The sequence below is a fragment of the Apus apus genome, chromosome 1 (genome assembly GCF_020740795.1).
Source record: "Apus apus isolate bApuApu2 chromosome 1, bApuApu2.pri.cur, whole genome shotgun sequence".
NCBI lineage: Eukaryota > Metazoa > Chordata > Aves > Apodiformes > Apodidae > Apus > Apus apus.
The window spans coordinates 124,361,214-124,388,504 of record NC_067282.1 but is presented as its reverse complement, the minus strand read 5'-3'; the positions used below and the strand labels follow the sequence as shown (position 1 = coordinate 124,388,504).

Below are 27,291 nucleotides of genomic sequence, written 5' to 3'. Positions count from 1 at the left end.
TTAGAAATGAAATGCAGTGTTGCTTTTGCATCCTAGTGTTAGAAGCATAGTGTTTGTTGGGTTTGGTGTTGTTTTCACATCCTAGTGTTAGAAGCACATTGTTGGGTTTTGTTTTTTTTTATATACCCTAGTGTTAGGAATAGAATAGTTTGTTTAAGAGAAGCGAGATATCTGGGCATTCCAATGACACCTGGGGTGGTTTACAGTCCGAGAAACTGAGGGACTTAATTGGGCTCCATCTGGGGGATCCGAACATGGAGCAGGATTTATGGCCGAGATCAGACCCAATAAAGCCACTTCTGTCTTGCTCCTCGGGGCAGGATGGCACCAGTAGGGATAGATCATTTTGGTGATTGGGAGGACAGCCAAGGGGGCAAGAAAGGTCAGAATTATACCTTAAAAGGGAAAAAGTAAACTGCTAGAATGGAATGTGTGAACAGGGGCGGGAAACTTCTAGGATAATTAGAAGTGTCGGATCGTCTGTGAACCCTGGGCTACCCAGGCAGTGGGGAAACGGGGGAGGGAACTTTGCGTCGGGAATAGGGAATAAACACCGTTATTCACCTTACTACGGGTGTGCCTGCTTGCTTAGGTCACCCATTCTTGCCAGAGCGTAAATAAAAGGATCCGTGTGGGCCTGTCCCTTGGCGCCACGAACGTCTCTCACGCAGCGAAGGAGCCGCGAGCGGCTGGGCGGCAGCTGCTGGCTGCGTTTGCACCCTAAAACCTGCCGGGAGGGAAGCGAGAGCCCACCGTCCCGGGGGGAGCGCAGGCCCCGCAGGGGCGAGGCCCGGGCCCAGCGCAGGGCACAGGCGGCAGGGCAGCTCCCTGCCCCGGGCCGGCACCGCCTGAGCTGCCCTCCGAGCCCGGCCCGCTCCTCCCCCCGCTGCTGCCGCCCCCGCCCGGGCGCCTCCTCCGGCGCGGCCGGCAGCCAAGGCGCGGGGCAGAGCGGGCGGCGGGGCCGAGCGGGCGGGCCGCGATGCCGCAGCACAGCGCGCTGCTCCACCTGCTCGCGGGAGGGTGAGTAGCCCTGCGCGGGGAGGCCGCGGCCCGGGACACGCTGCCGGGGAGGCCCGAGACCGGCCTGGGGGCGGGGGGGGAGGGCGCGACCCGGGAGCCCTCACCCCGCGGAGCCCCCGGCCCGGCCCCTCCCGTTGGCCGGCTCGCCGCGGAGGAGCGCGGCCCGGCCGTCCCTGCCGGCGGGCGGGCCTCGGCTGGCGGCCGCCCGAGGCTGGGAGGGAGGAGAGAGGCCCTGCCCGTGCCCCGCCGCCCCTCAGCGCCGGGGCGAACGCGTGGTCTGCGCGGCCGGGGCAGGAGGGGAGCTTGTCCCCGGGACACCGGGGCAGGAGGGGAGCTTGTCCCCGGGGCAGGAGGGGGAGCCTGTCCCCGGGACACCGGGGCCTCCGCCGGAGCCTGCCGGGCGCGGGGGAGAGGAGGCGGGCTGCGGGCGCCGCCAGGCCTCTCAGCGGAGCGAACGGGGGAAGCATCCGTGTCTTCGGGAGGGCAGCCAGCCTTCCGTGACCGCGTGGCTGGCGTTCCTGCCTGCCTTCCCTGGCTTTAAATGGTGCGGCCCCTCCTGGTGGGGCAGGTGTTGGTGGAGCCTGGATCCCGGCGGCGTCTGAACGGGTAGCGTGTGCTTCTCGCTCAGCCTTTCGCCCTGCCTCTCCTTCAGAAACGTTCCTCATTTACGCTTCTGAACAGTTCGCTGTATGATGTCCTAAAGCGGGAGTTACTGGGGTCCTCCGGGCTTGCTGGGTAACTGCAGAACTCCCTTGCCTGGGCAGCCACCTAATCCCTTTCCAAATTCCTCCATCCTGCTGGACTTCCTACGAGAGTGAGGTCTGCGGTGTTGCCCATGCAACAAAGCACATAATTTAATTGCTCTTAATTAGTAAATTTACAGCTTTCTGCAGCTAATGGAGTTGTTGTGCTATGTCAATATTTGCTTACATGTATTTTCCCTTTCTGTTTCTAGTGGTATCTTGTGTGTGTTATTCCCTTAATTTAGCTGTTGAACAATATAGTCACTGCATCTTAGCCTTCCTCAATGTATTTTTTAATACTCTTTAGCTTTCTTCTTAAGCTTTTCTTCATCCTCATTTTCCACTTTGGTTCCTGAAAAACTAGGAGAGTTTGGAATCACTTTGTCAATCTGCATCCTGTCCTTGCCCATTAAGCAACAATCCTTGAATTGCAATTAGTTAGAACCCAAGAGTCTAGTAAAAAATGAGTAAGAAGTTCAGGTTATTGCTGCAGTTATAGTTAATATTGCTGTTTTACCTAATGAAACAGATCTCGCTGACGAAGGAGCATTTTTCACCTATAGTATGAGAACTGGGTACCGTCAAATTAAATTTCTGATAGGTTTGTTCAACACTAATCCCAGAACACAGCTCTTAACACAGCGTGCAGTTAAGCTGTGGGACTCCTGGCCCACAGGATGTTAGAAGGTAGAAGCTTTTTATGTGCCCAGAAGGCATTTTAAAAAGATTAGGGAAAAAGAATGTGTTGAAGACTGTTAAATGCAATGCAACATTCCTGGCTGAGCAAATCCCTGAGCTGAAAATTCCGGAGAATGGGGAGAGTGTTCTGGAGATGAGTAGTTCTCCTGCTCTTTTGCAGATGATCTTTATTTGCCTGTATCCCAGGCAGAACCCTCTTTTACTGCAGATTTGTCTGACCTAGCAGTGCTATTTTAAAATTAAGATCTTTAAGCCATCTCGATTTTTGGCTACCCAAGGAAGGGCTATAATGTCCATTCCCAGTAAACTCTGTCACTTCTGTGCATATTCTCATAACCTTTTCAAACAACTGAAAGTATGTTAACAGTGTTTTTTGTATTTCTTTCAGTGAATCCTCTTTTTCTAACACCTCAGACTTTATGCTTTTCCTTTTAAAATGTGAAAACAAGATCTAGAGGCAGGTACAGCTTTCTGAGATAGAATTACCTGCCTCATTCAGGTAGCTTGTCTTGCCACTGCTCTGCTCTGGACAGGGTGCATGTTGTAATGGTTGTCAACTGCTTTGCAACCATTTTTCAGGAATTGTCTGTCATTCTCTTTTGGCATGAATCTCAAATCGTCTAACCTTAGCAGCATGAATTACTATAAATACCTTTATTTATTTATTTATTTATTTATTTTTAGATTTGGTAGACATTCGAACTTTTCCAGGGTAATACATTTCCCCAGTCCCCTAACATTTCTTTTAAATCTGTACATATGAAGTCTCAATCAGCTATCTTTAATATCCATGGCCATGAGAGGTTTTTTGTGCCTGCTCATTTTAAAACATTTGTTCTGACTAGATTTAGTTCAATTTTGCCTTCATTAGTATGGGACTGAAAAATAGTTCATCTCTTTGCAACGTGAGTACGTAATTTTCCATTTCTCCTGAAAGAAGAATTTTGGAGACCCATGCCTTTCATGCATGGTGAGCAGCTGTATCATCATGTAGTGCATAATGAGACATCATAGCTGGGATTTATTCTGTTTTTTCACAATTAATACACCTTATTTTCTTAGCATTCTTTTGTCAGTGTTCTTTGCTTTCTGAAAAATCCTCCTCAGTCTCGCCGTTGGGCTATGGTGGCTCTGAGGTGCCCCTTCACCTCAGCCTCTCTTAGTGCTCATTAAATGACCACCATGCTAAAGGGTAACAATTTCTTGTAACTCTTACTATTGCTTTAAAAATTCTTCTCTATTGTCTATACATATCAGCAGCTAGAGTAACTTGAATTCAGGAAATGTTCATATGTGCTGGAGGTGTGGGTTCAAGTTAATATCCTGACCATGCTTAGATAGGAACCTCATGAAAAAATGAGGTATTATTAAAACATTACATGAAGTTGTGCCTCCATATTCGCTGCTAGAGAGAAACATCTTCAGGATACCAAGCAATTGCTTCTCTAAATGTTGTCCTCTTGGGGCGTTTGCTCAGCTTTTAGGTACAAAGTTGAAACGGATCTATTCAGACTTCTCAGACATCTTGATCTGTCACTGTTGTACTCAGTCTTCTCCTGGACTGGAGACTGCACTTCTGGTCAAGAAAGCAATAGGTGTGTAAGTCTGGAGCCTGTATCAGGCAAGTCAGTAGAAACTACAGTAAAGAACAAGACTGTTGTACCCCTGAGTGAATATGGTCTACATGGGAAGAATCAAGACGGCTCTTACAAAAGGAGGCCCTGCCACCTGCTACTGCTGGGTTGCTACATAGGCTGTCTTGGTGTCTGTGCTTGATCAGCTTGTTCATCCAGAGAACCTGAGCCAGGACGTTTTCTGCTTTGCTTTGTGTTGTCTTCTGAGCCCAAGTTATGTTCTTTGGCCATGTTCCACCTGACCCCAGACTCCCACCATTCCCACATATCTCCTGAGGAAACCTGCTGCTGATTGCCTGCTCTGCGAGTCGTTGCCACTGCGTAGATCTGCAAAGGGCATGACAAAGCACCATGAGTGTAATGGAGTAGCATAACTAGTTGCTGGCATCATTAGCTGCATAACCTTCTAGCTGTCAGATCTTGAGCTCTTGGATTTCATTGCAATAGGTATCCAGGCCTCTTTTTCTCTTTTCCCTTTTTTCTCCCCTCCTCCTCTAGCATGCAGGCAGTACTAAATGAATCATAGAATCATAGCCTCATAGAATCCTAGGGGTTGGAAGGGACCTCAAAAGATCATCTAGTCCAACCCCCCTGCCAGAGCAGGGTCACCCAGAGTACATCACACAGGAACGTGTCCAGGCGGGTTTTGAATGTCTCCAGTGAAGGAGACTCCACAGCCTTTCTGGGCAGCCTGTTCCAGGGCTCTGTCACTCTCACAGTAAAAAAATTTTTTCTGATATTCACCTTGAACCTCCTATGCTCCAGTTTGCATCCATGACTCCTTGTCCTATCACTGGTCATCACTGAAAAAAGCTTAACTCCATCCTCCTGATACTCGCCCTTTACGTATTTGTAAACATGGATGAGGTCACCCCTCAGTCTCCTCTTCTCCAAGCTAAAGAGACCCAGCTCTCTCAGCCTTTCCTCATAAGGGAGATGTTCCACTCCCTTAATCATCTTTGTGGCTCTGCGCTGGACTCTTTCAAGCACTTCCCTGTCCTTCCTGAACTGAGGGGCCCAGAACTGGACACAATACTCCAGATGCGGCCTCACCAATGCAGAATAGAGGGGGAGGAGAACCTGCCTTGACCGACTAACCACACCTTTTCTAATGCACCCCAGGATGCCATTGGCCTTCTTAGCCACAAGGGCACACTGCTGGCTCATGGTCATCCTCCTGTCTACCAGGACCCCCAGGTCCCTTTCACCTACACTGCTTTCAAGCAGGTCAGCCCCCAACCTGTACTGGTACATGGCATTTTTCTTCCCCAAATGCAAAACTCTACACTTGCCTTTGTTGAACTTCATCAGGTTTTTCCCTGCCCAAGTCTCCAGCCTGTCTAGGTATCTCTGAATGGCAGCACAGCCTTCTGGTGTGTCAGCCAGTCCTCCCAGCTTGGTGTCATCAGCAAACTTGCTGAGGGTACATTCTGAACCCTCATCCAGGTTGTTGATGAAGATGTTGAACAACACTGGTCCCAGTACTGACCCCTGAGGGACTCCACTAGTCACAGGCCTCCAACTAGATTCTGCCCCAAATGAAGCCCTCGAAGCAAAGGCTGTGAGAGCCATGTAGGTGTCCACTGAGCTGTATAGATTTTTCTAAAATCTTCAGAACTCTATAGCCATTTGCTGTCCTGTACCATCATACCTAATTCTGTTCCTAGTCTCCATCTCTTGTGAAACAAAGTGAGTTTGGCTGTGGCAGATAGGAATATTTGTTTGTCAAAGCCTCTTGCATGGTTGTTCCCTGCAAATTCATCTCAAAACACTGCTTCAGGTGCTAAGCATCCTGTAGAGGACCAAAGTTGTTAGTCAGAGGATCTGAAGGGGCAGATGCTTAGAACCGAATGTATTGCTTATGACTTTTCCCTGGGTGGCAGAAAGGGAAGATGGGGATACGTGTCCTTTCAGCGTTGCTAAAGTGTGACTGAACTGATTGATGGTGGTGGTTCACGAGTTCCAAAAATATCTTCCATATGCTGAAGGTCAGAGTCTTCTGCCATTAAGCAGGTCAGGCTGGGAGTGAGTCTGGCTGTTGGAAGAAAATACTGATCGTGCCTACAAGGCCTGGCAGATGTGGGGTCAAACTGGTTATGGGTTGAAGACAGGCAGGCTGAGCAATGGGGGAGTTCTGTGCTGCTGCTCTCTGAGCCAGCACTGCTGTGAGGCACGGTGCCTGGTGATCTCAGCAGAAGGTGTTGCAGCAAGATTGGGCAACAGAAATGTTTGCTCTGGGAAGTTCTGAGTGTACAGATCAGCAGCTTTGAGCCAAGGGACTGCTAAGTCCCTATGGACTTGGGACTGTCTCAAATACAGAGTGAGGTTTCAGAGTGAGGCTGCCAGGAGATGTCCCAAGCTAAGCCGTTACTACGTTAATCAATGTCAGAGCAGGAGGTCATGTGTGACGCAGGCTGGGGGTCCTAACCTACTCTCCTGGAGGGGAGAGTTTGTGGGCAAGCAGGGTCAGAATTAATTGCCCTGGTCCTGCACAGTGGTCATTCTTACATGTGCTGTTATGCCGTAGATGTGCTGGCACAGCTGGAGCCATCCTGACCTGTCCCCTGGAAGTGGTGAAGACACGTCTACAGTCATCCCAGCTGACACTGCGGCCTCTGTGCCTCTCGGAGATACAGCTTCCAGGGATGGGTGTGAGGCTGATGAACCCCACTCCACCATCTCCTGGAGTGCTCAAGTTGCTGAGGTGAGTAGGATAAGGCACGGTGTGTGTTAGCACCAGGGGGAAGAAGGTTTGGCCATCAGGTGAGGGAGTGGGGGTAGAAAGAGAGAGAGGTGGAAGTATAATTTGAGCTGAAGCTCTGGAAGCCGCAGATGCAGTAGGAAGTTTCATCAGCAGACAGGTACATCTACTTCTCCCAGTACATCTGTGCTCTGAACTTGGAGTCTGCAAGGCAGCTTTTGGGACTGTGAGAAACATTTCAGCTAGTGGATTGATCAGACTCAGTGATGGCGTCAGCAAGAACAGCAAGAAATGACTGAAGGAGAGAGAAGTGGCTGGAGGGAAAATAAGAGTAGAGCAGAAAAAGGATAACACAGGAGGTGAGGAGAGAATGCTACAAGGAGTCCTGAAGAACAAAGAAGGAACAGGAGAGCTCCCGGCTTAGTTATCCTGCTGATGTCTCTATGTGTTTCTTTCTGTAGGGCCATCCTTGAGAAAGAAGGCGTGCGATCCCTGTTCCGAGGTCTGGGTCCAAACCTTGTTGGGGTTGCTCCTTCCCGGTGAGTACAGCTCCCTGAGGATAGCTCATCCTCTACACTTCTCAAACGATTTCCACGACATCTCCTTGTTCTGAAAGCAGTCTGAACCTTGTGCTCATTATGCTACAGGACCCCTTCACACAGACATTTTCTGGACCTTCTGCTCAGAGTTGTAAGATAAAATGATTGCTGCAGGCGTATTATAAGTGGTATCTGATGTCACATTAGACGAAACGTGTGCTGGTAGGAAGAAAAGTTGTGTGGAGACCCCAAAGCAGTGCTGTCTCTGTTCCTCATAGGTGAGATATAACCTTCTCTGTATTTTTTTCCAACCAGGGCTATATATTTTGCTGCTTATTCTGGTGTTAAGGAGAGGCTCAACACTGTTCTTGTACCAGAGTCCAAGAAAGTACACATGCTGTCAGCAGCCTGTGCAGGTGAGCCTCTTCTAGCTCAAATCCGAGCCAAGGAGTCCTTCTGTCTGTAACTGTAAATGGGTTTCATTCCTTCCCCATTGCTGCTCCCATCAGTCCTGCTCACTCTTCTCCCTCCACACCTGGAGCAGTGATTTCCTTGAGTAACCAAAAAGTTTGCTCACTCTTGGCTCTTCTTAGGCTCCTCTCTTCAAGTCATGGATCTAGTCTGTACCCCTTCAGCTGCTATGAGGAAAAGAGCTCCATTCAGCTGTGAGAGGGAGAAGGCAGTAATTTAGACCACTCACAGAATCATTTATCTTGATATATCCCAGTTCTCTAACAAAATCTTCCATTCTTGCAAGTTTAGCCCATTATTTCCTTCCTCTTTGTAACCCCAGGGCCCGTAGTAGGATTATGTTGGTGGCAGAGGAAGTAATTACCACCAGACAAAGACTGGAATGGGGGAGGAGGAGAATCAAATAGTCTGACCTGAATGTCTCTTCTCCAGCTGCAGCTCAAGGTCATTCTCAAATTGCAGATGCCTGCAGCTTGCCAAGCAGAATTCACAGAGCTAATAGATCAGCACCTCCCCGCAGACCATCAGTGTGATCCTAGTGTTCATGGCTGTCTTGCTTTTCTGTTCTCCAGGCATTACCTCTGCCACGGTCACCAACCCTGTCTGGTTAGTGAAAACTAGGATGCAACTGGAAGCCAGGTAAGGCAGGCTAGCAGAGCAGAGATGCCCCATCTCAAATCATGGCTGGTTTGTGGGTTGGGTTGGCTAGGGGTCTGACTTGCCATCAGAATCAAGGCGTGCAAGTGTCACGCAGTTGTGTTCACAGCAGCACTTGAGGTCAGTGGGGCAGGATGCCATTCTAACCAGCCCTTACCTTTACAGGGGGAAGGGGGAGATGGCCAGCAATGCTCTCCAGTGTGCCATGCGTGTGTACCACACTGAAGGCCTTCGTGGATTTTACCGGGGTATCACTGCCTCCTATGCTGGAGTGTCAGAGACCATCATACACTTTGTCATCTATGAAGCGCTGAAACAGCAGCTGAGGAGCAGCCATCATTCCCTTTCCCCACCACTCACACTTTCGCCAAACAACCACGATTTCTTTGGACTGATGGGAGCTGCTGCTGTCTCCAAAACATGTGCCTCGTGTATTGCATATCCTCACGGTGAGTGGGTGCACTCTCCTTCCTTGCTCCTGTTCCGTTCCAAGGAACGAGATGCCAAGCCTATAGGTCAACCTGCTAATGACACTTCCCTCTCTGTCTCTCCAGAGGTCATTCGGACACGGTTGCGAGAAGAAGGGACACGATACCGTTCCTTTGTACAGACTCTGCAGCTTGTGATCCATGAGGAGGGACCCTTGGCTTTATACCGAGGCCTCCTGGCTCACTTGATCCGCCAGATCCCAAATGCAGCTATCATGATGGCTACCTATGAACTCATCGTGCATTTGGCCTCTTCCACCTTGTAAGCAAACTGCCGTGCCTGGCTGAGGCTGCTGTAGACATAGAGAGACCTCATAGCCCTGAGACTTGGTCTTTCTCCATGCTCCAAGGGTTGTGCTTTCCAGCACTTACCAGAAGTGGGTCAGGCATAGCATTCTCAGGACGTAAGGTTTTTTGCTCCAGTGTGCACAGTGTGGCCTTTCTTCTTTTTGGAGACTTAAATTGGTGTTTCAAGATGTCAGGGCACTGGTTTGACAGTGCCTGCTGTAAACTCCCTGTATGAAACAAGGGTGTGGAACTTAGTGGGAAGGAGACAAAGGAAAAGGCATAAGAGTATCTTAGCCTCAGCACATTCACTTCTTTTGGACCCAGTAACAACCATGTATACAAGGGTACACTTGGATATGAAGATGGGCTAGAGCTGAGACATCAGAGAGAACTACAGCCAGGAGAGATACTGCACTGAGATCTTTCATGCCTTCAGAGAGCTCTTCCACCCTCAACTACTGTGCTACCTTCCTGCCCCTAAGGAGGACTTCTTCAGCCTTGGCTGCCAGCAGATGTCCTGTTACAGAATCTTCCTTTAGGTCCTTAACATGTTGCAGTGATTGCCCCCAAGAGTGTCAGGCAGCTGACAGCCTCTTTTTGTCTTGCAGGGTCTGAGTAATCAGACCAAGTAGATGAAGGGAAGAAGCACAACCTGCTATGGAGTACTGCCCTAACAACTCATGCTACTGGGCTCTTAGCCATGCTTTGCCAGTATCTGTTGACACCTCCTTCCCTCAGAAGTGCTGGGGCTGTTCTATACAGGCTGGAACCCTGTTGTGAAAAATACTTGTTTATGCTGGTTAAAAAAAAAAAAAAAGTGGATCAGGTGAAAAGATGGATGAGGCTGAGGATGTACCTGTTTCTATTAATTATACACTAAGTGTATGGAAAGAGCTTTATTTTTTTTCCTCTAATCAATAATTCAGTTTGCTGCATGTGTTATATTTGTCTGTGGCGGGCTGGGATGCCTTCTGTTCCTCTGTGGGTTCTTCAGCTGTGTTCTGAGGAAGGCTACATTGTTTACACAGAGTATTTTGACACTCAGAAACTGACAGGGGGATAGGGTCAGGGAGGCTGTATTTTTCTTGTTCTACCACATACACTAAAAAAGTGTAACCTTTTCCCATGATAAGAGAGTTGGGCTGAGAGTTGAGGTTGTTCAGCCTGGAGAAGAGAAGGCTCTGGGGAGACCTCATAGCAGCCTTCCAGTACCTGAAGGGGCTACAGGAAAGCTGGGGAGGGGCTTTTTACAGGGGCTGGTAGTGAGAGGACAAGGGGCAGTGGATTAAAACTGGCAGAGGGGAGATTTAGGTTGGACATCAGGAGGAAACTCTTTAGTGTGAGGGTGGTGAGACACTGGCATAGGTTGCCCAGGGAAGCTGTGGCTGCCCACTCCCTGGAAGCGTTCAAGGGCAGGTTGGATGGGGCTCTGAGCAACCTGGTCCGGTGGGAGGTGTCCCTGCCTGCACAGGGAGGTTGGAACTAGGTGATCTTTAAGGTGCCTTCCTACTCAAACCATTCTGTGATGCTTCTGTGATTCTATGATAAGGCAGTAATTTCAGTGAATACACACTCTGGGCAATCTCCAGTTTCACATTAGAGACTATACTGAGTGTTTCTTTTCCTGCTTGTAGTGACAAACTGCAGAAGTCCTGAACATTTTATTTGAAATACATTTATTTTAAAATCCACTTTGATTCTTCATCCTTGTTACCTTCATTCATTTAGTTTAGGAGTATCAACAATTTTACAAAGCGACACAAGCTGCAGTGTTGGTTGGTTGTGGTTGGTTTTTTTTTTACATGAAACGAGAATAAACCTCAAACAACAACATTGAAAAAATATACAATATATATATATATAATATCTGGGGGGGTGGCTGTGAGAGACCCCACACAAGCCCTGTGGCTGGCTCCTTCTTCTGAATTTCTGTTCTTTCCAGGCCTCTCATTCTTCACCACAGTTGGAACTGTGCCGGTGTCACGTGCAAGTGCCCTAAAGCACGTTTCTAGTGAGCCAGCTGGGGGGTCAGTAATGTGGGGAATGTCCACAAGGAGAATGGCAGAAGACCAAGGAACATGAGAGACAGAAATGACAAATGAGGGAGGAGCGCATGTGTACACGGGGAAGGAAGGAGGAAGTTAAAAGTAAGACTTCTCTTCCTCCCAGCCAGATGTTTCAAAGCTCCTAGTAGCGGTGAGAGCCGTTGCTGTTGCCCATGATGTGCCGGTCATCTATGTCATTGCTGTCCGGGGAGTCGGGTGTCTCCGAGTCGCTGCTCTCATCATCATCATCGTCCTCCATGCCTTCCCTAGCCCTGCCCTCGCTGCACTCTGCTGCCTTCTCCTGGCAGCTCTGGTAGGACTGAGAAGGTGAGACACGGGGTAAGGGGAAGGACCTGACACCCCAGCTGCCCACCCAGCTGCTGTGGCTACTCCTCACTCACCTCCATGGGGTTGACAATGATGGTGAGGGCTGAGTCATCCCAGAACATGTCGCTCTCCTTTCCTCCAGTGCTCGAGTGTCCCCCTTCAGCAGCCCCAGGGACCACTTGCCCCACTCCCCGCCGGTGCAGGGAGTGGATACGCAGGATGCCAAGGGTCACCATGAGTGCCAGGAAGCCCACGCACACCACAATGATGACAGTGGCAGCACTGGGGACCACTTCGGAGAAAAAATGAGAAGGCTTGGTTAGAGTCTGTCGCAGAAATGTGCATCTCCAACCTGACCTGCAGGGATGGGTTGCTGGGCAGGGGTTGGGGTTTTGGTCTAGGCCAGAACACGCCCTGACTTTTCTGCTCCCCTGCACACAGCCAGATCTGCCTTCAGCTCCTCTGTCATAGCTTGAGGCCTGCATGGTTTTCCAGGATGCCTAGTTCCAGGCGTCCTTTGATGTTGGCCTTGCTTGTAGGCTCTGCACTTGTTTGTTTACAGACGTCACCAGAATATGCTGCACAGCAGCTGTTTTTCTCTCCCTTCTAGGGGGGGAGAACTATGTACTGGGGAGAGCCTCTAAGGCACAGGATGATTTGCAGAGATGTGATTTCTGTGCAAGCGGGAGAGAAAGAAGGAAGCTAAAAGAAATCTTTGCGCATGTGGCAGAGGTGAGGGCCATGATGGCCTTTTAGTAAGTGCCATGGTCAAACCCTACCTTCACAGGAACAACATGCAATTCAACTGAGACCCCTAGCCCAACTCCCACCCCTTTGTTCTAGGCCTGTAGGCTGACCCTTGACTCCCCAGATAACCCCTTTCCCTGCAAGATCTATCCAGTCTCTCTGTGGGTTTGCTCTGGATGGTTCTGTGCATCAGGGTCACCTTTTCTGCTGTGATTGGGCAGAGCTGGAGAAGGGTCCAGCAAATTTGTTTATGTTCTCCCAGCATGTACATAGGCTCAGTGCAGGCTGCAGAACTGGCCCAGCTTGGGATCAGCTGCTGCAGGAACCTGCAGCAAAAGCTAGTCCCAAAGGTGCTCTCCATCTTCCCTGTAACAGGGCCAAAACCAAGGCAGGGTCCTCAGGAACAGTCTTAGAGCTTTCCCAGTCTGGGAAGAGCCAAATGGACTGTAGTCATGCTTGTGGCACAGGGCTGCCAGCACAAACCAACAAATCTGAACTCTAGCTTTCTGGCTTCTCTCTCTGTTTTGGGGCCAAGAATCCTCCTGTTGTCTGTGTGGTGCTGTCTTCTATATTTTTCTGCCTTGCTGATCACCTAGCCCCATCTCTTTTTCTACAGCAGCAGAAGTCTTGGTTCCCTTGTTTCTCTTCTGCTGTTGAAGCTTCTTTCTGAAAATATATTACCTGAGACCACATAGCATCTTCGCAAGGTATGAAATCATGAAATCATACCAGCTTAGAGTTGTTATTTTCAAGACCTCCTCAGGTCTAGATTTCAGACTGCTTCTACATCAAGAAAACAACATACCAACAGAGGAGGGTTATAACAAGCTCTAAAACACAGTTTGATGCAGCCTGCAGTCCATCTGCTGATGAAGACTGGGACAGGACAGTATAATGGGTATAGGGAGCCTGAAAGGAATCCTCTGCTACAGGTTCTACCAGGATTTTAGAAAATCAGCATCCTGACCTAAAGGAATAAAAACAAAAGATAGGGTTACATACTTGGGTTGTGCTGGGTGCTTGCCAAGCTGTGCCCAGACAGCTCTGGGGGTAAATGGTGGCCTCGGTGCATGAACTGCTGGGAATTCAGAATATGGTTAGGATGAGCAGCTCGGTTCATGTTGTGGAGGACATTCACCTGCAGAAAAAACAGTGACAGAGACTCAGCCCTGTGTTTATGGTGCATTCTACATTGTATGTGTTCCCACCCACCACGTTCTCTCCATGCATGCAAAAGCACCTCTATGTGCATGTATTGATCTGGTACCTCAACACTAAACTCATTGCTGGAGTAGCGTCCATTCATCTCAGTGCAGGAAAGGTGGAATTTCCTTTCATAAAGAGCAGCACCATGGTTGATGTGGTATGAGACCTGGTGTAGTATCTCCTCATAAACTGCAATGCTCTCCACACCTGAGATAAGAAGAGAAAACTGGTGTGGGGTGATGAAGCTCCTGCTCCAGGGTCATCTGGCATCATAATGCTGTAGCAACTATTGGAGCTGCAGAGAAAGCCAAGGCAATGCTGGGTTAATTAATTTTGGGAAGGGAGCTGAGCTGGAGCTGGCTGCAAAGGACCTGATTAAATCCCTGCTTGTGTTGCTAAAACAGGTGTAAGGGGAAAAAAGAATCAAGAGCGACAGCCCTGTTAAATTCTGGAGAGTACAATAGTGTTGTATCAGCCCACAGCCTGTGAGATGTGCTGTCCCCATGTCATGTCACCCAAAATGCTGCTGGCACCTGGGAACACCAAACCCCAAGGAGTAAGGAGGAGTGATACAAGTCTGGGTGACAGCTCAGACACCGTGCCCTCACACTGGGTGCTGGAGAAGGAACCACCTCCCCAAGGAAATGGCCTGGGACTTCCAGAAGCAGAGATTTCAACAGATGGTTACATCTCATGAAATACACCAACACATCTCTAATGTCGGCACTTACCCTTCTCCCAGGGATGCCTGACAGGCAGTGGAAGAGATGTAGACAGCTGTGGCCAAGGAGAGGACATACCTGAGATGGTCAGGTAGGCAGAGGTGTTGACAAGCTCCAGGCCCCTCTGCTGCAGCAGTGCCCCATCCAGGAGCAGATACTCCCTCTCTGGGTCCAAGTCGTCTCCTACCAATGAGATCTCGCAGCCATCCAGGTTGTGCACAATCTCATCTGACATCTGTGTGTCTGTCACTGAGATGCAGGCAGAAAGAAGACAGGGCCAGAAAGCCAGCCAGCCACCAGTGAAAGCAGGAGTTACTCAGAATGTACCCACTTACTTAAAAGTGCTCACGTAACATGTAATGACTTCTCTTTCTCTGACCTTGAGTAAAATTACTGTCAGTCTAATTACTTGTTGAAGGAGTTCCCTTCTGGCTCTAATGATGTTATTTATGCATATAACAAAGTCACTTTATTTTGGAACAACACAGTATTACCAGACTGTTTCATGATAACATATCTTGGCTGTAAGGACTCTGTTGACAATGTGCAAATTAGGAACAGCTCTACCACACATTCGCAGGCCCTGAGTGCTTTTGAAAGCTTTCCCCTGTCTCACGACTGCTGGTTACCATGGCTGACATCTCACCTTTAAGATGGCAACCACCTTCAGTGACTGCTTTCAGCAGGGCTAAGACCACCCTGCTCTAAGTCAAGCAACTCATCATTGTATGAGGAAAGGCAAAGCTGCCAACCAGAAAACTATGAGCAAAACATCCCATTACCAAAAGAGATATGGAAGAAGTGAAAGGACACGTGGAGCATAGAGTGCAGAGAAGCAATCTGGTGATGGAGAGAAACTGAGGGACAAGGTATTAGAGGGTGTGAGGAAACTGACTGGGGAATTCACAGGAATAAGCAATGCACAAAGAGAGGGGAGGGAGAAATAAGGAAAGCAGGAGACAGAAGCAGGAGGAGATTGAGTAAGTGCATGAGTGGAGAGCGTAACAGGCACGACATCCATTCATTGCTGTATTCAATAAAGGGAAATGTAGGTAAAATGTAAAAGGGATTAACAATGAGTAGCCTGGGAAAGAAGGAGGAGTGAGGCAAAGGAATGGAGTGGATAATTTTTTACAGGGAGTACAAGGAGGAGCAGAAAGGGATAAGAACCGATTAGCCTACATATTGAGAGACTGTGCCTTGCTTCTATATTTGGAAACTCTCTCCTGTTTGGGGTGTAATGAGGGGCTGTGCTTGCCCTGCAGGACAGCAACACTTGTCTTTCCAGTTTGTCTCTTATACCTCACCCTCTACTCACCAGTATCATGCCAATTCTCATCCTTCTTGGCCTCCACCTGGTGAGAAATAGAACAGGTGATCTGGAGGTTGGGGAACAGGGGAACCCCATCAGGAGCCTCAAAGTCTGATGCAGGATGAACAAAGTGGGCATTGCCACTCAACAGGATTTGGGGGGCATCAGGCTGTAGCACCACAACATAACCCTCCACATCAGGAATGGAGACGCAGGACTCTTCACTGAAACACCTACAGGAGAAACAGAAAGCATCAGTTGGCCCAAGCTTCCACCACCACCATCATAAAAGAACACCTTCTGTCCATTACTGCCAGTGAGGGGAATATCCTTTTTGTGGTAGCCCTGCTAAAGCTTCCCTATAGCCTGCTGTGCAAGACAGAGAGGTGCTGTAGGAATGACATCACTGGGTTTCTGGTGACTTAGCCACATCCACACATCACAGAGAAAATGAAAATCAGCTCACATGCCTGGAACACTATGAGGGAAGGCAGAAGTTCTTCTACCTGCATAGACCCGGTATTACAGCATCCATTTGGGTACTGGATACTTTAGCATTTCTTTTCCACTTTGAAACCATTAATTATAAGAAAAACACAAGGTGAGGGAGTGTAATTTGAGTCAGAAGAGAGGAAATGCTCTGCTGCTTTGCCCACTCACTTGACAGCAGTGGTGAGCCTGAGCGGCCGGACACCGGGGGTAGCGAAGCGCAGTGAATTCATGTAAGCGACATGCTGGATTGCATGGTTGAAGGTTTCCACATCATCACCCTCCAAGGTAAGCAGGGACTGAGAGGGGTTCACATGAACCTGCAAGTGGAAGGGAAGAAAATACTCAGGGTTCTTTGAGCAAACGCCAAGAATCCAGGCTAAGAGACACAAAAGGAGAAAGGTAGGAAGTTGTCTGAGGTGGGGGAGCAGGCAAAGTCCTGGGGAGCAAGGCTGGGGAGGAGAGTGGAGGATACCCATGCAAGCTGGGCAAATGGGCATACCTTCATCCCTTTGCCCAGACTGTCGAAGTCACTGTAATCAAGCCCCTCACGGCAGGCATACAGGCATTCAATAACCTCCCGGCTCTCCAAGCTGCCAGGGCGCACAGTGAAGCCAGCCAAGTAACCATGGAAGTAGTGGTGGATCAACAGAGGATCTCCTGAAGGAAACATGGGAGGTGGAGGGTGTGAGAGACACGGCAAGGAAGAGAGCAAGACAACACAATCAACAGTGTGAGTGGTGTATGGAGGTTAGAGGAGGTAGAGACAGACAGACAGGTGTGTGGGACATGGGAAAGCCAAGACAACAAAAGCAACAATGAGGGTCATACAGATGTTAAGGGAGGCAGAGTCAGACAGAGGGGTTCACGGGACATTGAAAAGGAAAGACAACAAAAAGACGGGGGATGCTGATGGAAGAGCATGACAATATCTTAATTCCAGATGGGGGGAAGTGAGAGAAACAGAGAAGTAGAAAGACTACTGTAGTGAATGATGGGTAGCATAGAGAAGTTTCTGCCAAACTGCTGAATGCCAGGTGGAAACAATTTCTTCTCCCCTTGTCACTCTGATTCCTGTGAGGGCTTTTTAAAAAAACTATACTATAGATAGTTAGGGATGAGGTGACATCTCATGATGTCTCTAATGGCTATTGTGTTCTTCAGAGACGAACTGGAATGACCAGACACAAGGATTCTTTCTCCATAGGAAAAGCATACTCCATTCTCAAAGCAGGCCATAGTCCTCTTACCAGCCTTTTCATGCTCCACAGATATCAAGGATCAATCTACCAAATAAGGGGTTACCTCCCAAGATGGTGGGAGGTGGCAGGACAGGACTGGGGAGCTGTATGAGGAAGGCTCCATGCAAGAAGTAAGTCATGCATGGTCAAGAGGGGAGGAGAACCATCTTCTTTCTTTTCCCTACCTTGTACAGTATCAGTGGAGTTCTCATTTCCTCTGATTTTCTCTTTGTTTTTCTCCTCTGCAAAAGGAGAACATTCAGACAAGAAATAAGGCATTGGAAGAGGATACTTAGGGGGTCAGGCAAGTATCTATGCAAGTGCCTGTGTCAGCCAGTCCTAAGGAACAGCTCTGGAGTCATGTGCCAAGTAGTGCACCCTTCAGCCCTAGAGACAGCACATCACAGAGGAAAGAGGAGTCCCTCTCACTAAGGGGATGGTAAGATTTTACCATAAGTTACTGATACAAGGGAGAAATTATAGGGTTGTGTTTTGGTTTGTTTTTTTTTCTCCTTCCTAATGATACCTATTCTTGGAATTAACAGATTCCCAGTTATGGAACATGGTCGTGTTTGGAACAAATCATGTTCTCAGCATCCCTTTGAAACTCAGATGGTTCCAGCAGGATATCCCAAGCTGATTAATATTTGTTGCAAAAAAGCAGAGAGCTGTGGCCTGGAAGAAGCAGTACTACAGTAAAGATTTGGTCTTGCTAGAAATTTCTGATACAGTGAAGGCAAGCAGCAGGCAAATTCCTTTAGTTCTGTCCTGCTTCAGTCTTGCAGGAGAACTGAAAGACCTGGGAAATGCAGCCTTACATCTCCACATCTGGTAGTAGTTTAACTATGTTCCTAATCTGATCTTTGTCCTCCAGCCCAATTCCTCTGCAGAACAATTTGGGTTGACTTCATAGAGACCCTCAAGACACAGAAATCCCTGTCAATTCAACCAACAACACAAAGAATGCTGCCTGCTCTCTGGTGAAAAGCTTTGATAGAAAGGCTAGTGCCTAAATGAGGTACAGAGTTTGAACTCCTCTCTGCCTGAAAGCTAGTTATCCCTCCCATATTCTACTGCTGCTGTCCATGAAGCTGTCAATGGCACTTGTCCCTGAGCTATTATTACCATGGCCTACTGGTTTGTACTGGTCTGTAGGGAAGGAAGGATCCACACTGGCTTTACTGCCAAGTAGGCAAGATGGCTGCAATGTGGTTTGCATCATTTAGTTCTGGGTGGTGTTTCTTTCTTTCTCATATGGGAAGAGCATAGAATCATAGAATGGTTTGGGTTGGAAGGGACCTCAAAGACCATCTAGATCCAACCCCCCTGCATGGGCAGGGACACCTCCCACCAGACCAGGTTGCTCAGAGCCCCATCCAACCTGCCCTTGAACACTTCCAAGGATGGAGCTTCCACTGTGCAGCGAGGGGGCACTCACCAGTCCAGCAGGCTCCAATCATGAGCAGGGGTTCCTGCCGAGGTGGGTGAATAAGGCCATTGTCATGGATGAGGGCAGGGTCATAGGAGACACCATCCACGTAGAGTGTGACAGTGGGGAACTCCAGGTTGAGGGCATAATGGTGCCACTCATCATCGCAGACCTATGGCAGACAGCAGAGGAAGGGATCAGCCAAGGGCAGAAGGGAAAAGGTCAGCGGGAAGAGACAAACGCTTCCTCACCTGCTCCAGCTTCCAGAGGAACTTCACAGGCCTTGCACTTTCCAGCAACGGCCAGTAGAGGAAAGCGATCCGACAGCCGTGCACAGCCAGCGAGTAATGCGAGTAGCCATCCTCTGCCGGGACACACAAGGAGTCAGGGGTCACGCCTCGGAGCAGCCTCGCTAGCAGAGCCCCGGAGCACCACGGCCACCCAGCACAGCAGGCTGGACTCCCCCAGAAAGCATCACACCTGGAGAAGCTGCCTGCCTAAGGAGGGACCCCTGCCCCAGGAGGGACCCAGGGTCCCGCCCTGGAACACAGACACTTCTGCCTGCAGGGACAACCCCTTCTAACAAGCTAGAGGCAGTGAGCACAAGTGTCAGCACCCCGGGCACGGTGTCTCACCGCTGCGGACTGTGCTGCAGATCACCGTCTCCTCCTCCCGCCGGCCTTTGGTGGGCACCACAGAGTGCTTCATCCAGACAGACAGGGTGAAGTGGTCGCTCAGCCCTTCTCGGGCATTCGGCCCGTTCAGCACAGGCACCTGGGCAGCTTGGCTGCCATTGAACCAGTAAATGAGGCTGCTGTCCTGGCTGTAGTGCACCGAGAGCTGCGCCGTCCAGTTGGCCGTGGGACTGGGCACTGGCAGCAGGTCAATCTCTCCCGAGGCAGCACCTGCCGAGAAGAGGAGTCAGGAATGTCAGCGCAGGAAGCAGAGGAACCTGGGAACTGGGGCACAGGTGAAAAAGGTATCAGAGGGCTTGTAACATCCCAGAGCACAGGGAGAGGAGGAGCGGCCTCTAGGCTGTCCTCCCCCTCTACTCTGCCCTGGTGAGGCCCCACCTGGAGCACTGTGTGCAGCTCTGGGCTCCCTAGTTCAGGAAGGACAAGGAACTACTGTAGAGAGTCCAGCACAGGGCCACTAAGATGATTAAGGGACTGGAGCTCCTACCCTATGAGGAAAGGCTGAGAGAGCTGGGTCTGTTTAGCTTAGAGAAAAGGAGGCTGAGGGGGGATCTCATCAATGCTTGTAATTATCTAAAGGGCAGGTGTCAGGAGGATGGGTCCATTCTTCTCAGTGGTGTCCAGTGAGAGAACAAGGGGTAACAGTCACAAACTGGTAAACAGGAGGTTTAACATAAATATGAGAAACTACTTCATTACTCTGAGGGTGACGGAGCCCTGGAACAGGCTGCCCAGGGAAGTTGTGGAGTCTCCATCCCTGGAGACATAAAAAACCTGCCTGGACATGTTCCTGTGTGATGTGTTCTATGGGATCCTGCTCTAACAGGGAGGTTGGACTAGATGATCTCCAGAGATCCCTTCCAACCCCTGTCATTCTGTGATTCTATTTGGAGGAGGATGGTGACTTTTCCATTTGTGCTAAGGGAAGTGCCACAGACCCTGCATAACAGGGAAATGCACAGAAGCCTCTGACTTCCCAGCAAGGAACACACAGGAAGCCCCCTGTAAATACAGGCAGGGTGCCCACTGCCCCTCAAGGCAGCACACAAGTGAGGTGTCCCTCCAGCCCCAATGACCACAGCAGATGTGACCAATGTGTCCCTCAGCATCTCTGCTGCGTGAGGCACAGTGCTGCCTCTGGGAACCTGTCCAGGGGAAAGGGGAGGGTGCTGTGCCAGAGCTGCCCTTAGCCCAGGAAAAAGGCAATTCACCGCAGAGTTTGCGTAGGGACTTCTCGGAGTAGTTATCTCGGTCACAGCCCTTGGCCACGTGGTTTGTCTGCAGCTCCACCGTGGCCTGAATATTCCACAGGGGCTCATCACAGGTCTCCAGGTGAATGTTGGGGAAGAGCGCGAGGCTGCCTGCACCCGGGGTGTACTCAATCCTCTTGTTCCAGCCTAAGGAAGGAGAATGAGATGGGTTAGGTCCTGCCAAGGATGGAATATTTGGCACAGACACAAGCAGCATCTACGGACTAGCCCAGAAGAAGAGAGTTTTGGTCCTTTCCACAATGAAAAGACAACTTGGTGCAGCTGGTATAACTGCAAGGGAAGATTTCCTAGAAGCAAAGAGTCCAAATTCTCATCTTCTACAGCTAGTACAAACGTAGCATCACTCCTTGGATTGTCAGCCCCTCTTATAAGGCAGAGCTGTGTTATTTCCCTGTAATTCTATTGACTACAGGGAACCTGTAGGCACACAGCAACTCTTGACAAGCCAAAGATCCTCAAGATGACCAGTCCCCAAAACAATCCACAGTATATGCACCTTGCCAAATACATCGTAGTTCACGGTCATCTTATTTTAAAATATCAGAATTGCCTCCCAGTGACTTTGTTACAGACTCAGATGTCTGCTCCATCCCCTTTGATGAGGCGGACAGGCTGGTGCCAGAACTGAGCCATGGATACGTGCATACAAATTTGTATGTGTATGTGCAAACACTTCCAGTGTGTAGGACTGAGTAGTCGTTCAGCAAAAGAAAAGGGAAGACATAACTGTTTGGAGGTTTCATACCCTGCCAGCTGGGCTTGCAGGTGGGTTTCACCTGGATTTCCACTTCAGCATCATCAGAAGCACGCTTCTTTCCACAGTCATAGGCTGTCACTGTGAATTTGTAGAGACGATCTCCACTGTACTGCAGCTTCTCTGTGTTCTCAATGTTCCCTGGTTAGCAAAGAGACCAGGGGAAAGGAAAGACAGGTTCCTCAAAGATGTTCCTCTAGAAACCACTCCTATTTTTGATCAGCCACAAGAACAAGGAAAAAGGGGCTGAGTCCCCTGCGCAGTGCTACCCTGTGACAAGCAGCAAGCATGCCACAAAATGGCTGCTGCACCTCTGCACCAGGAGAGGTAGGTCAGCAGTGCTAGGAAATTCACACAGCACAGCTTTGCCAGCAAATGGGGCTGGGAGAGAGGGAGCAAAGCAAGAAAGGGGGTGACGTGCTCATGGTAGGTGCAGATTCTTACCATCGTTGTCAATCAGAAAGGGAACATTGGGAGTCAGAATCTCATAGTAGCAGATCTGGCTGTACTGTGGAGAGCAGTCTCCATCAATGGCCTCCACGCGCAAGATGCGGTCGTACAGCTTTCCTTCAGTCACTGCCACACGATACAACTTTTCCACAAAGACAGGAGCAAACTCATTCACGTCATTTACTCGAACGTGCACCGTGGCCCTGATGCAGAGAGACATCAATAGCAACTGATCGACTGGTTAGGAGCTACGCACCACCTGAATTTCGCTGGAAACCCACCGAAGTGCATCAGTCTGATCTGCAAGTGTCAAAAGCAAGGACGAGGAAAGAGGCCTTGGTTTCAACACAGCAATGCTGGCACACAGGAGTTTGGACACTGGTTTCCCACCCCAAAGGAGGAGCAAAAGGAACAACACTGTAATTCAGACCTCTGGCTATATGCAGCAACATAAACCACCCTTAGGTACAACTGTCAAGCAGCTCTCATTGCTAGTGTATTCATTCATGTCACTCAGACAGTGAACGTTTCTCTTTGGGTCTTATTAAGATGGTGAGCTACAGTATCAAGGCTGGAGAAAAATAATTCTGGCTAAAGGAAGCATTTCAGCAGCCATTTTCATTTGTGTTTCTGTGACAGCTTGCATTTTGTATCATGCAGCAATGCCTGCATGGACTTACTTGTGTGATTTCTTGGTGTTTGCTCCATCAGGTCCCTCTCCGCAGTCATAAGCTTGGATGGTGAACGTGTGCTCCTTATGTGCTTCACAATCCACTGGCTCCTTGGCCCGTATCAGCCCCTCACCTGTAGCTTTGTCCAGGATCACAGCTTCAAAAGGTACGCCTGCCCCATGGATCCTGAAGCCACAAATTTCACCTGGTACCCACAAAGGTGGAGGAGAAGGGGAGAAAGAAAAGGACTGAAGAGAGCACAATATGCCCCCTTGCTTCTCTATCCTGTATTTTATTCCTTTCTTATGCTCGCCACTCTCCCTCATTATCACCTGCCATTTCGAGAAATTTTTGGTGCCATAGCAGCTGCTCCTGCCATCTCTTACAACCACTAATGGTGTAGATTGCCCTCTTCTGGAGGTCACTGCTACGGCAAGGAGCCTTGACCAGCACCACGAAAGAGGAGAGGTTACAAGGCTCAAACCAGACTTGGTGCTGCACAGCCACAGGACTGAGGGAGCACCTTGCTTCTCCTCTGCACCCCTCAGGAAGGCAAAACAGGCCACAGACTGAAGACAGCCAAAGTGTGAAGATCCACGATGTGTCATCCACCCCCACCAGGGTGCCCTACCAGCTTCCTCCAGAGTGCTCACACAGAGCTCTGCATGTGATCTTTGCAAAGAGCAGAATTGCGTCAAAAAGTAGCTGGCTCCACCCTCAGCTGCTCTCCCTCAGGGAAACAGCTCACAGCATCCTAAATCAAGCTGTGCTCTATTCGCCTCCAGACTTCACTGGGGACCTCCTCCAGAACAAGGTTTGGGGGTGCTCGTTTCCTGGAGAGAGCTAGAATCCAGCACAGGGATGGATGAAAGTCACCTTGCCTCTGCCCCTTTGGAGGTCTTTCCTGCCTCCCACCCTTACCAAAGGCACTGCCCACCTACCTGCGTAGCGCAGCGGAGCATCCTTGTCCAGCGCGAACAGCGGGGGGTTGAGCAGGACTGTGTTGTCATTCTCCATCACAATGCCCTGATACTCAGCTTCAATCCAGGGTTTGTGCTTGTTTGCTGAGGTGGGTTTGGGGTTAGAAAGGGATGGAGCACAAGAATGAATTAGCCGCCAATAACAGATTCAGTAGGAAAACAGCAGAATATCAGTCAGTGGCCGGTAACAACCATCCCTCCCCACCTTCTTCTCTGGAAATAAAGAAGTCTAAAACAGGCTGGGAGGAAGAAGTTATCTTTCTTTAGTTCTACTCTACATGGCTCTCGCCAGAAGAATGTTTTCAGCCTAGGTGAACCTTATGATGTTCAACAAGGGCAAGTGCAGGGACCTGCACCTGGGCTGAGGTAACCCAAGATACAAATACAGGCTGAGGGAGGTGACACTTGAGAGCAGCCCTGTGGAAAAGGACCTGGGGCTACTAGTGGATCAAAAGCTGGACATGAGCCACTGATGTGCAGTTGCAGCCCAGAAGGCCAACTGCATCCTGGGCTGCATCAAAAGTGTGGCCAGCAGATGGAGAGAGGTGATTCTGCCCTGGTGAGACCTCACCTAGAATACTGCATCCAGCTCCGGTGCCCTCAGCACAAGAAAGAGGTGGAGCTGTTGGAACGTGTCCAGAGAAGGGCCACGAGAATGATCCAAGGGCTGGAGCACCTCTCTTATGAGGACAGGCTGAGGGAGCTGGAGTTGTTCAGTCTGAAGAAGAGAAGGCTCCAGGGGGACCTCATAGCAGCCTTCCAGTACCTGAAGGGGCTACAGGAAAGTTGGGGAGGGGCTTTTTACAGGGGCTTGCAGTGAGAGGACAAGGGGTAATGGTTTTAAACTGAAAGAAGAGAGATTTAGATTAGAGATCAGGCATCAGTACTTCAGTGTAAGGGTGGTGAGACACTGGAACAGGCTGCCCAGAGATGTTGTGGGGGCTCCATCCCTGGAGGTGTTCAAGGCAGGGTGGATGGGGCTCGGAGCAACCTGGTCTACTGGGAGGTGTCCCTGCCCATGGCAGAGGGGTTGGAACTTAATGATCCTTGAGATCCCTTCCAACTCCAAACATTCTGTGGTTCTGTTTTCCTTCAGGCCTTATCACTACTGTCTGGTTATGGAGAGGTACCTGGGTGCCCAAGAAAGCTGAAGTGGTTTAAAAAATGAAATAAAGAGTCCAAAGTAGCCTGATTCTGGAGACAGATTCCAAATGCTGAATCTTTTAGCTCACTGAAGCCATAACTAAAGGATCCAGGATACATCTTCCCTTGGGGTGTTCCCAGGGGACAAGTTTTGCATGCAGCCATTATCACGTATGCCTCACATCCTCTGGACCAGGGCCCAGGATCTACACACACGTACCCAGGTACACTTTGAGTCAGTCAGCCCACATGTATAATAACCTACTCTGAGAGTCCCTTGCTTCTTCCTTCCCCACTCCATGGCGAGCACCATGTTCCCTTGGCCCCTCCTTGCTAATCCCGTTGCCTGGAGCCTAGCCAGGCTTGGCATGGAGGCAGCAGCCAGCGGGAGGCTCTGAAAAATGTCACAGGCCCAGAAATAGCAAATTAATCTTTATCACACAGGCTCCGGGGCAGGGAAAGGGAGAAATAAAGGGGAGGGGTGGGAGGTGGGGAGGGGAGAGAGAAGAAAATCATTACAAATTAAAAAACCCTCCCCCATGCCCACTCCCTGCCAAATGGGCCTCAGAGATTATATTGCATGGCCTAGTTACAACCCCCATTCCCAGATAATCCCCCACTCGCCCAACCTCTGGAGAGCAAGATTTATTACAACTGAGCCATACTTTGAGCACAGCATGGCTGGGAGCTGGTGGGTAGTAGGATACAGAGCCTTCTCCCTCAAGGGCACTACTTCCAATATGTGAATTCACCCTCTGCAGGACAGTAGGCTCTGAAATCGATGTGACATGATGTATTGACTCAAAAAGTACAGTATCCCTTTACAACCAAGGTCTCCTGCAAATTGGGGCCAGGGGATGCTGCTGGAGACAGGTGGTGGGCCAGCAAAGGGGCTGACAGGTCAGGGTGAGGATGCACCAGCAGGGCAGAGTGTGCAGACCTGGCCTGGCACAGCAGCCAAGAACACAGGTTGGCATTCCTCCCTCCCCGTATTGATTCAGATTATAGAGCATTGCGTAGGAAACCCAGAAAAACAGCCACCCTGCTCAGTATGCAGGTGGAATCCTCCCTGTGTGCAAGTGCCCACGTTCCACCCCACCCCTCCGCTGCCCCCACCGGATTCCACTGACAGCTCTAGCCCATGTACCACAGCACTGAGGTGGGAATCCATAGCTACAAATGCCGAAAGTGCCCTGTTGCTGGGGTAACAAGCTGGTGGGAGAGAGAGAAATCCTTTGCTGCATCCACCTGCAACTTGGGAATCACCGATCTCATTTCTTGGGAAATGAGTTCCTGGAGATTAGAAAAACATATTGGGGGCATTTTTTAGGATACAGACCCCTTCAAGAAGCTCCTGTAAACCTAAAATAATTTGCCATGGTAGGGGGGGAGGGGGTAGATGTTTCAGAGTGTAAATTCACAAAGAAGAGAGAAAATCCAGAGTGTAAGCAGCCTTGCCTCATCACTGAACCCCCTGGCACTGGAGCAGCACAAATAAATGCCCCTGCCCGCGTCAGCACACACAGAGCTCTGCCTTGCACCCACCCTGTAGCCCGACCTCTCCCAAAGCCCAGGAAGAACCTGAAGGTGTCACCTTCCCTGATGACCATGCTTCCACATTCTCCCAGCCTGTCAGGTTATGGACACGCTGGCTCCCCTCAGATGAATTTCTCATGCTCTTCTGCACAGCCACAGATCTAGAAGCCTACGTCTCCCCCCATCGCCCTACGTGTGCACAGAACATCTGCACTCAGAACGTTACAGCTGTAGCACTGGGGGTTTTAACACACTTAGCACATACAACACTGTTCCGTATGAGCAACCTGCACAGTTAACATGTCACTGGGCAATCATTCCTACTGACAGATTGTAGATGGATTGACTAGGCTTGGAAAATGGAAATAGACGATGTGCTTCGGAGACCCCTGGGGTCTGCAGAGAAGCAACACATTCCGCCTCAGCTCGCCAAGGGAAGGACAGCTCAAGCCACACGGCGACGACCGAGACAAAAGCCAGGCAAGTGGGTAGGAAGGGGGAAAACGCGGGGGGATTGCCGGAAGGACAGAGAAGAATGGAGGTGGGGGAAGACAGAGGGGATGGGATGCGGGCGCCCGAACGGGCAGGGCGCGCCGGGCACCGCGCAGATCCCGCCGGCACCACCGTGCCGGGCGAAGGCGCCGGGCAGCGCGGACCCGCGGGGGCGGCGGGACGCGCCGCGGACAACGTGCCCCCCAGACCCGCCGCGGCGGGGGGGCAGCCGGAGGGTCCCGGCGGGGCGGAGCGCCCCTCGGCCGCTGCCCCGCACCGCTGCCGGCGCCCGCGGCGCCCCGCGGCCGCTCACCTTTGCTGCAGGCGCCGCCGGGCAGCACGGCGCAGAGGCAGAAGAGCGGGAGCAGGACGGCGGCGCGGGGCCGAGGGTCGCCCATGGCGGAGCCGGCGAGTTCCAGCCCGCCCGGGACTCCTGGCGAGCGGCGGGCGCGGCCCCGCTCGGCCCACGCCCTCGCTGCCGCGGCGGCGCGCACGGACCGGCCCCGCCGCCAGCCCCGCGCCGCTCCCGCCCCGCACTGCA

The 27,291-nt window shown here is 50.4% G+C and overlaps 2 protein-coding genes and 1 long non-coding RNA gene across 7 annotated transcripts in view; 2 read left to right on the top strand and 1 right to left on the bottom strand.

Annotated features, from left to right (window-relative positions):
• Positions 1 to 10,931, top strand: part of LOC127396124 (uncharacterized) — a 69,456-nt gene extending 58,525 nt beyond the window's left edge. For all 3 annotated transcript variants that reach the window (XR_007891919.1, XR_007891918.1, XR_007891916.1), the window contains exon 2: positions 10,606 to 10,931. This is a non-coding gene — a long non-coding RNA (uncharacterized LOC127396124). The remainder of the gene's footprint in view (positions 1 to 10,605) is intronic.
• LOC127396047 (solute carrier family 25 member 36-like) lies at positions 906 to 10,931 on the top strand. Of its 2 annotated transcripts, none has more exons than XM_051643616.1 (7): positions 906 to 1,020; positions 6,624 to 6,800; positions 7,259 to 7,336; positions 7,652 to 7,752; positions 8,380 to 8,446; positions 8,630 to 8,913; positions 9,019 to 10,931. In XM_051643616.1, exons 1-7 carry the CDS (start codon positions 980 to 982, stop codon positions 9,216 to 9,218), a joined length of 948 nt encoding a protein of 315 aa, XP_051499576.1. In that variant the 5' UTR covers positions 906 to 979; the 3' UTR covers positions 9,219 to 10,931. The 2 variants fall into 2 exon arrangements, with proteins under 2 accessions (XP_051499576.1, XP_051499567.1); XM_051643607.1 differs by lacking the exon at positions 906 to 1,020 and adding an exon at positions 1,376 to 1,626.
• CLSTN3 (calsyntenin 3) lies at positions 10,900 to 27,172 on the bottom strand. 2 transcript variants are annotated; one of them, XM_051643241.1, is made up of 18 exons: positions 27,064 to 27,172; positions 23,541 to 23,663; positions 22,609 to 22,804; positions 21,923 to 22,131; positions 21,470 to 21,619; positions 20,665 to 20,850; positions 19,394 to 19,663; positions 19,010 to 19,122; positions 18,768 to 18,930; positions 17,515 to 17,571; positions 16,591 to 16,748; positions 16,260 to 16,408; positions 15,606 to 15,832; positions 14,366 to 14,536; positions 13,627 to 13,772; positions 13,362 to 13,497; positions 11,687 to 11,904; positions 10,900 to 11,604 (listed from the first exon to the last, which is right to left on the bottom strand). In XM_051643241.1, the coding sequence occupies exons 1-18, from the start codon at positions 27,146 to 27,148 to the stop codon at positions 11,428 to 11,430; spliced, it is 2,934 nt and encodes a 977-aa protein (XP_051499201.1). In that variant the 5' UTR covers positions 27,149 to 27,172; the 3' UTR covers positions 10,900 to 11,427. The 2 variants fall into 2 exon arrangements, with proteins under 2 accessions (XP_051499201.1, XP_051499212.1); XM_051643252.1 differs by lacking the exon at positions 27,064 to 27,172 and adding an exon at positions 26,317 to 26,347.
• Positions 27,173 to 27,291: the final 119 nt, after the last annotated feature.